This window comes from Salvia miltiorrhiza, chromosome 7 (genome assembly GCF_028751815.1).
Source record: "Salvia miltiorrhiza cultivar Shanhuang (shh) chromosome 7, IMPLAD_Smil_shh, whole genome shotgun sequence".
In the NCBI taxonomy this organism is placed as follows: Eukaryota; Viridiplantae; Streptophyta; class Magnoliopsida; order Lamiales; family Lamiaceae; genus Salvia; species Salvia miltiorrhiza.
The window spans coordinates 59710385-59719255 of record NC_080393.1 but is presented as its reverse complement, the minus strand read 5'-3'; the positions used below and the strand labels follow the sequence as shown (position 1 = coordinate 59719255).

The 8871-nt window shown below is 35.5% G+C and overlaps 2 protein-coding genes across 3 annotated transcripts; both read left to right on the top strand.

The window, feature by feature from the left end:
• Positions 1 to 3192: 3192 nt before the first annotated feature.
• On the top strand, positions 3193 to 6555 carry LOC130995244 (uncharacterized). Its single transcript, XM_057920457.1, has 5 exons — positions 3193 to 3378; positions 4238 to 5056; positions 5133 to 5492; positions 5568 to 6297; positions 6391 to 6555. The coding sequence occupies exons 2-4, from the start codon at positions 4871 to 4873 to the stop codon at positions 5811 to 5813; spliced, it is 792 nt and encodes a 263-aa protein (XP_057776440.1). The 5' UTR covers positions 3193 to 3378; positions 4238 to 4870; the 3' UTR covers positions 5814 to 6297; positions 6391 to 6555.
• LOC130995245 (uncharacterized) lies at positions 6553 to 8556 on the top strand. Of its 2 annotated transcripts, XM_057920459.1 has the most exons (3): positions 6553 to 6661; positions 6761 to 8231; positions 8310 to 8556. In XM_057920459.1, the coding sequence occupies exons 2-3, from the start codon at positions 7887 to 7889 to the stop codon at positions 8418 to 8420; spliced, it is 456 nt and encodes a 151-aa protein (XP_057776442.1). In that variant the 5' UTR covers positions 6553 to 6661; positions 6761 to 7886; the 3' UTR covers positions 8421 to 8556. The 2 variants fall into 2 exon arrangements, with proteins under 2 accessions (XP_057776442.1, XP_057776441.1); XM_057920458.1 differs by having other exon boundaries at positions 6559 to 6661; positions 6761 to 8556.
• The last annotated feature ends 315 nt before the right edge of the window (positions 8557 to 8871 follow it).

The following is an 8871-nucleotide window of genomic DNA, read 5'->3' as shown; positions in this document are numbered from 1 at the left end:
GCAAATAAGGATATACTGACGTAATCTATGTTGCGCCGTTTTCTGACTCTAATTACGTTGACTTTCTACCCACCTTAGCTTAATTAATTAATTTCACAATAAGTTTATTGTTTGAATCAACAATGAGTGTAGCTACTCTCCAAAGGCTAAAACAAACAATATGAAAGGAATCAAACATCCAAATCTAACATGACGCAATATTCACTAATATAAATACAACCATCTCGTCTTCGCCATTTCTCTCAATCCTGCAAACCCCAGAAGCTATATATATCCTCCTCATAAACGAAATTGATCAAATTGGTAATCCATCACAAAAAAACTATATATCATGTGTTGGTTGGAATTGAGGTATGCTTGCATGTTGATGATCAACATTCTTAAATCATTCATGGATGATGATGCTAGTTGGGATGCTTTTGGGTGTGATGAGCAGTTGGGACAAGTTTTCCTTTCTTTTTATCGTCTTCTTCCTCCTCTCCTTTTACTCCATTAAATTCTCCACCAATCTCATCATCCTTCAACTGCGATTTCAGAATTTCAGTCCCATTGTGTTAATTCTCTTTCATCTTCGCTCTCATCCTCCCACAACGTGCTTGCTGCCCTATTTCCTGCTGGTTTGGCTCTCGAGTTTTGAGACATTTTCAGGTATAATAAAGGGTTTTGTTCAGTGTTTGCAAGCAATTCTGTGTAGGATTCCCGGATACAACATAAGCTTTACTAGTGTTGATTTTGATGAAGTTGCTGTTCTTGATTTGGAGATGCAATAAGTTGAGAGAGAGAGAGAGAGATGGTGTCTGTGTCTGCAGAGAATGCATGTTGTAGTACGTTGCATGGCTATTGCATGCTACACACGACCTTCCATTTCACTTATATAAATGTTGCAATTTATATCTCATAAACAATGCATCCAACTTGTTATTAGTTATATTTAAGATTCATGCATGAATAAATTAATATATGCATGTTTCCTCATTATCATATGGAAGCAATTAAAATTAGCAAAGTTCCGTATTTTACTTGAAAAACAATCATTCTTCAAATTTATAATTGTTAATTTTGGAGACTTCAGTTTTTATGATAAAAATGAGAATACTATTTTGACCTATCTAAATTAATTCTCAAAAGTAAATACCTTAATCTAGGGAAGTTTCATCTGTTGGCTGCTGCAAGTTTTCAATATTTATGGCGCAATAAATTATTTAATTATTTATTTATACTCCTCCTCCACCAGCAAGGCAGCAACTATGAGTATTCTAAACTTGGACTATAGTTTTTTAAAAAACAAACAAACTTGGACCATAGTAGTCGTATGGGCCTAATAAAATTAATAAAAATGAGCCTTAACAAACTTGTCATTATTAATTTGTGCCCAAACTAATTAACCATTTTCATTTTTCATGGCTCGTTTTATTCGTCTCTTGCATCCCTTCATCTCATTAAGTATATATGACTCCTTACTTTAGACAAAATTATTAAATAAAAGAGTAATTAAAAAAATAAAAATAATAAAAAGTGGTGAAATTCATAACTTTTGTGAAATAAATAATTTCATTTTTGAAATGTGCCATTTGTAACGGGCCGGGACAACTAAAAAAGACAAAGAAATCATGTTAAATGGGACAAAGGGAGTAATATATAGTAGGAGTATATCTTTTTCCGGTTTTATCAAATTATCTAATTGAATTCCTCTGGAACTTGGCATCCCAAAATCTTGATGTTCAATTAATAAGTTTTGGGTTGGCACGAATTAGTTGAACCCAAAAGGTCAACAATACTAATAATATAGTTGTTTAATTAGCCATATATTGCAAGGAATTGCCCATAAGTTCTGTCCCTTTCTCTGTGTCGTGAGTCTAAAGTTATTTCATTATATAATTTGTCAAAGCTAAAACTAATAAGAGTGTTTATTTTGTAGTTGTTTAATTTTTCATAATTTGATTCTGATTATTTAACCGGAGGAGGGCGTCACAGAATAAAATAGGAGAGTTCTACGAGACAATTAATTCACAACTCACAATGGCCATGCATCATCTTTGTTTTTTTTTGTTTGGTATCATATTATTAGAATTTAGAAATTTTAAATTTCACATATCTTGCTTGTTGATACTCTTTTTTTAGTTTGTATATTTCTTGTCCAACCTAAGGTTGAATTTAGATTATTTAGCATCCATTGATTGAGGAGGATACAATGAAATTTGAAATTTGTAAGGTGACATACAATTTGTAAGGTGGCTTCACTGTTTATAATGTACTACACATTGTAGAGAAGCCTATATTTTTCAAATTGAGATTTGATATAAAATCAATTAGATGTAACTTCACTATTTATATTGTACTACACATTGTAGAGAAACCTACATTTTTCAATGTGAGGATTCAATACAATATCAACTTAGTGTAGCTTCTGTTTTTCAATTCTTTAAAAAAATTTATTTTAAAATTCTAAACTTTTTCACTTCTTTTTAATACATTTAGTTTAGTCATGAGTTGATGAGTTGAAATTGAATAAGACTGAAAAATGGTGGGACCAAAAGAATTCCTAATCCGCACATCAATTATTGATTGTAGTAACTCGCACGTGTTACGTGAATGTGAAAAAGGAATTTTTAGGTATTTTACATTAAGACTTGAACTAGGGTAATGTCCATGCTAGATCACCCCTAATGAGGATCACCCTTCAGATCCTCACACGTGGCATCTGTTCAACTTTAAGTGAAGCAGCCGGTCCACCTCGAAAACCCGGTCTTTCATACAACTAAACCAGCCTATTACCGGTTATCTTGCACTCTTTTTTGTCCTCGATTTCCGTGTAGTAGGTTTATTGTAGAAAATGATTATTTCGTAGGTAAAGAATCCCATATTGAATTCCATCGAATTGAAGCAATTTTTGGTTGAAAGGGCCTTAGATTTAGTTGAAAATTTTGTATGTTTTCAGTGTATGATAGTTATGTTAATTCATACATCGGTTCAAATTGAATGAAGTTTTATTTGTTAATTTCTTGTATTTTGCGTAGCTGAAAATTTTCTGAGTTCGTAGGAGTTTCAACTTACAGAATGCTGGGGATTTCATTTTCACGGTTCCCGATCGTTAGTTCTGAGTAGAATTTTGTGAATTTACGGCTTTACCCTCTTGATTTTGCTTTGTTTCCAATGGGTTCGTCCTTTTTTGGTCGAGAATGCCCCTTTGTATGATTTAGAAAAGGTGGCTGATGGAGGTATTCTATTTGAGGAGCAATCTGTTGGCAAACGTTCTAGCCTTTGGAGAAGCCAACAAATTCTTATTTTCTGCGTGAGTGATGCTGAGATTGAGTTAGAATGTGAAGTTTTTGAGAAGCAATCGAAGCTAAGAAGAACTGCTAGCCATGAACAACAGAGGTTCGATTTTATTGGTTTTTTTAGTGTTGTTTTTCGTTTCTTTGGATTTGATCTTCTGTAATTGTATTTCAATATAGTTGTAATTATTTAAGTTTATTTCCGGGTTACTTTGTGTGATGAAAATGACGACCTTGTTGTAGTTTGTTTGAATATCTTTGTTTTTGTTGGATTGTTAATGGTGTAGAATGTCTTTGAGGATTGTTTCAACATGTTGAGTTTGGGGTATAACTGTTTGAAAATTCCAGTTAAATCGGGAAACGTATATATATAGGTATTTTTTTCCTTTTTTGTGCTTTTGTGTTTAATGAAAATAATGGCCCAGCCCGTGGGGTCAAAGTTCAAAAGTTTCTGGAAATTTTAACATCTTTAGTGGAGTCACTCTTTTAGAGACAGTGACATATATATCTTGTTATTTCATTTATTGTTTTATGGTTAGGTGGTCCTGCTTGTAAATTTAGTGTTGGTGTTTTGCTTGTTTTTTTTTTTTTTATCTTGTGGTGTTGTATTTAAATATCGTTGAAATTATTTAAGTTAATTTCCTGGTTACTTTATGTGATTAAGAGGACCACTTTGTTATAGTTTGTTTGAATATGTTTGTGTTTGTTGGATTGTTGATGTTGTAGTGTCTTTGAGAACTGTTTCAACATATTGAGGGTGGGTTACACGTGTTTAAAACTGGTTGTAAAACCTGGAAACGTAGTTAGTATATTTAATGATTATTTGTTTAATGAGAGTAAACTGAAAGCATGTTGTTGAAAAGTTGTTAAATTTCAGTTAAATTTAACATACTTGAATCTTTATTTGTACAGACAATCTTGTAAATTTTTATATTTAACCTTAATTTTTGAAATGGGTTTAGGTGCTCTCGTCTCCGCCAGGTGTCACCTTTGGTCTTTAAACCTGTTACGGCAGCATCTTTCGGCCCAGAACTTTGCTCATGTACGTAGGTCTTGTTTCGGACCTTTGTTTGATATATTAAATTTAGAGTTTCAGGGGCAACTTTATAATGTCATGTGCCGTCGATTGCAAAGTGCGTCAGAAGAAAGATTCGTATTGCAATATCGAATTGGTAATTATGTCGTTGATTTTGGACCCGCTGATTTTGCCATAATGACCGGCTTGCGGTTCAATGGCATCACTACTCTCCCTGAAACTTCTAGTTTCCACGAAACTGTTTTTAGTGGGCAACGTTATTTGCGGGTGATTAGCATCGAAAATAAGTTCCTCAAAGAATGCAAACAAACATCTGGTACCTCAGAAACAAGCTTGAAGTTAGGATACTTGTATATTGTTTATGGGCTGTTGGTATTGAAGGATAGGACACCGAAGAACATAGATCTAGGATTTATCCATCTAATGGATGACCTTGACAGGTTTCTTCGGTATCCATGGGGCAGAATAGCATATGATTTCTTGGTCCCTCGTACCCATAATGCTAGAAAACTTATACATAAAATGGAAACAAAGCAAAATAAATTGAGTGTTGAAGCGTATGGTTTTTGTGCATGTGTTGCAAGCTTGGATGTATGAGATTATGCCCTCGTTGGCTGGTTTTTGCGGCAAGCAAGTAATCGAGCACGAGAACCGAATTCCTAGAATGCAGCGTTGGTCAGCAGATTCTGGTATTTTGTTCGAGCACCTCTGGCCTTACTTTTTACCTAGAGCAGGAAATGATCCGGTATGTTGTATATTAAATTTATTCACATTTGAATTGATTTACATTTTTTTTTGTTAATAATTGTTTATTGATTTAGGTCCCAATCATCGTATCAGCCCAGGAATATGAGATGATGGATGAGCTCGGTATTCCTTCAACGATGCATCCTGCGTCCCCTACTCTAGTTTTTAATTCCAAATCTCTTGTTAGAAAAAGACGGCTAACATACGAGGACGTCGAAACTTCTGAAAAAACTGAAGCATTGAAGGGAAGTCCATTGAAGTCTTCTAGCCGTGGTAAAAAGAAGCTGTTAAGTGGAGATCCTCCCCCTAGTACTCGATTGGTTGGAAAAACGGAGCAAATAGAAACAAAGAAGGGCCATGATGTGGATAATTACGCAGAAAATGCAGCACCTACACCTGCATTATCTAAAAATACCGTGAAGAATAATAGCAATGTAAGTTTTCTGTTTCTATTGCGGACTAAATATGGTTGTTTTGTGTTTTAATTATTGTTTTTGGTTTTATGACAGCTCTTTGTCATATTGCTGATGGAGTTAATGGAGAAAGTTGACAAGTTAGACCAGAAAGTGGAGAAGATGGATGGCAAAGTTGAGCATCGAGACACGACTCTACACGAGGTTGTGGTAGCGAGTATTCGATCTTACTTTGATAACCAGGCCACTAGTCATCATCCCAAAGAATGCAAAGGAGAGAAAAAAATTTCAATGGAGAAAATGGGAGAACACAAAGTAGTGGAAACGTTTGTGCAGTTCTAGGTGAATCATCTACATTTCAGAATCTTGATGATTTGGGTAATAAAGGTGATCAACTCAAAGTATCAAACACTGGATGGTTCAGTAACGAATGGTTGCTTGAAGATCCTTTTGCGGTGCATGATTGTAATTATCATGAACCACCAAAGCCGGTTCCTTTAACAGATAATCCAGTGAAGAAGTCATTGAGTGTTGGTGATTCGAGGACCAAATCTGAAGGTTTTAAAGGAAAATCCTTCCTTCCACGCACTAAAGAAGGTCTTGGACACACCATGAAGACTGAGGCGATTAGTAGCTTGAAAATTCCTGGCGAAACAGAAAACTTGCTGCCTTCCCTAAATTTGGATTGCACAACGTCGTACAGCAATGGCATGCCTCAGAAAACCTCCATGGATGCGTTGAAGTTCGACCCTTCGGACTTCGACTTCAACTATGCCGAGCTCAATCCATTCCTTCGATGGCAAAAAGCAGCTTCCAGTGGTCATCGGTATGTTTTTTTTCTGTTAATTGCAGGTACACTGTTATTCTTTTTTTTTTTGTATATTTGAAGCACAATTATTGAATTCGTTTCAAATTGTAGCCGATATGATCGGAGGCTTCCGATTAAAATGTTGCGTGTCGCCGATAATGAGTGGTTTAATGTTATCTTAGAACGCAATGGATGGCTAGAGAGCGAGGGTAACAATCCTATGATTTTAGGATTATTGTAAACGCTAATTGGCCGAAATATTAACTTCAAGTATTCTTTGCAGCATATTAATGCACTTATATATTTGCTGCTTGTTGATTTCAACAAAGACGTATCAAATCCAATAGTGAGAGATTGGTCGTGTATGGAGATGGTTTGTTGGGTATGTAGTGTATCCCTGTTTCCTTGTTTCGCATTACTTGGCTTTATTTTATACACAACAGACATCACCATTTATTCTTTGTTTTTTATATGTCAATAGTTGGGCTTGCGTAGTGATAACCTTGAGGAAATGGTGGGGACAGTGATGCCGTATGTCCGTGGCAGTCTTCCTTTCATAGGTGGGCTGGAATGGACGAATGCTAGACGTGTATTTGGTGTGGCACACATAAACAACAATCATTGGTGTTTCTATCAGATATGCATCCCCGAGCAGCGCATTGTTGTTTACGACTCTCTGAACTATGACTGGGATACTGTAGCAGGGCATTTTGACAAGGTCCGGACGAACTTACCCATACTATGCCGTATGGGAAGAATATGGGAGAGGTGCAACTATTCAAACGCCCTTATGGAGAGCTGGGACGTCGTGAAGTTTGAGAATCCACCACAACAAACTAATCATAGCGACTGTGGAATCATGGCAATCAAATTTATGGAATGTTGTGCTTATGGTGTTCCCGTGGATGGCATAAAACCTGAACGTGGACCCATTTTTCGACGCCGTTACGTGGTAAGGCTTTTTAATTCTTCATATGAAGCATGACTCCTACACATGTTTGAGGGGCGGCAGACATTTGAAGTGAAGGAATAGGTATCAAAGCAGGTTTTGTGGTTCTTGGAAGCAAAGTAGGCTGTTATTTTTTGGGTACATGCTTGTTCATAACTCTCCTTTTGGTTTTGGACTAATTCTTGTTATTAGCGAAAACCTAAGTTATGAGCTGAGCTCGTTCATTGGGATGTAAATATTGCAGCAAAAATCATTAGTATTGCTTCCTTTGTTATGGAAATAGTAAACAAGTTTTATATAGTGCTCTAGTTCCGTGTTATTTTTGCTTGTGTGGCAGATTTCTCGTGACCACTTGCAGTCTTTTGTTTAAACTCTAGTGTTTGGAAATCGAAAGAAAGAAGACTATATTCCCATTTGGGTGTTTGTTTGTGGTTTGTCTCTTTTTGCTATCGAATATATTTCAGCAAATATACTTTATGCACTGTAGGTGCACAATAATGAAAAGACAAGTCCATTGATTAAATTTCCGAGGTAATAGATATAGCTTTTCCTGATTGAAAAATTGCACATTCATGCATATTTATTATTTATCATCCTGACGCAGTGAATGGCTATATATTTCCCTTCCCATTTCATCGTATACACTCACTAGTATACAATGAAACCAAAGGCCATCTCCCAAAGGGATGTATTCTACATCCCTCCATGGTCGCGTCCGATTGAGCTCCTGCTCTTAGTAAAATTAGATTGTGCTAGAGTAGCAGGCAAATGGGTACCCGGAGATCATGTTGGCAATATGCCGGTGATCGACAGTATTTGCGATGAGTTAACAGGTCATCCGTTCTTGTTGCAAATTCCAAAAGCCAAATACCATGAAAAGGTAATGGAATGGTTGACTAGATTTATTCGCTTCCACTCCTTATTGAAGGATGAAAGGACTTGGTTCTGTGAAAACACGAAGCGCGTTTTTGCTACAGATTTATCTTGGGAAGAGATTGGAGCCGTAAGTTTAATAACGTATCCATTTTTTGTGGCCAATAAAAATTGTATTACCTTTTATTAATATTTTTTTTTTCGTTAGGAAAAACCCCAAATGTTATGTTACATGGAAGAAGGTGAGGCAAATTGGGATATATTAAAGCGCCTATTCTACGAGGCTGGGATGTATTCATGTTCAGATGAAGATGAATAGGTAAAAACAAAACAGTACAAGTATTATTCGCCTTGAAGTCTTGTATATGTGAAAAACAATTTTAATATTTAATTTGCTTAGATTTTGTGATTTTCTTCAATCCTGTAGTGTTTGTAATCTTTTTTTTGCAATTTCTGCCCAATTGGAGTATCTTATTTGTTCTCATTATTTTGTTTTTTTTGGTGCATTTCATCTTATTTCTTCTAAATTTTTCTTATTTCTTTTAAATTCGCATTTTTCACTTTTCCGTGAAAAAAGCGAAAACTCAGCTATTCGGTTATAGTACTTAGCATAACCTACTTGTAACGACTTAATAATGCTATTAAATGATCAAATTTGCGGCCCATTCAAAGATCAAACATAGGTAAATTTTGGCCAATAGTGGAATATTTCAAAACTTTACCTTCTCATGGTGTTTCTGCAATTATGGAATTAAAAATTTCGTGCCGAA

Excerpts from the sequence above, each read along its gene's own strand:
- LOC130995244 (XM_057920457.1), top strand. The coding sequence starts at position 4,871 with ATGGTTTTTGTGCATGTGTTGCAAGCTTGGATGTATGAGATTATGCCC. Across the intron at positions 5,057-5,132 it reads CTAGAGCAGGAAATGATCCG|GTCCCAATCATCGTATCAGC; the intron begins GTATGTTGTATA and ends TTATTGATTTAG. Across the intron at positions 5,493-5,567 it reads CCGTGAAGAATAATAGCAAT|CTCTTTGTCATATTGCTGAT; the intron begins GTAAGTTTTCTG and ends GTTTTATGACAG.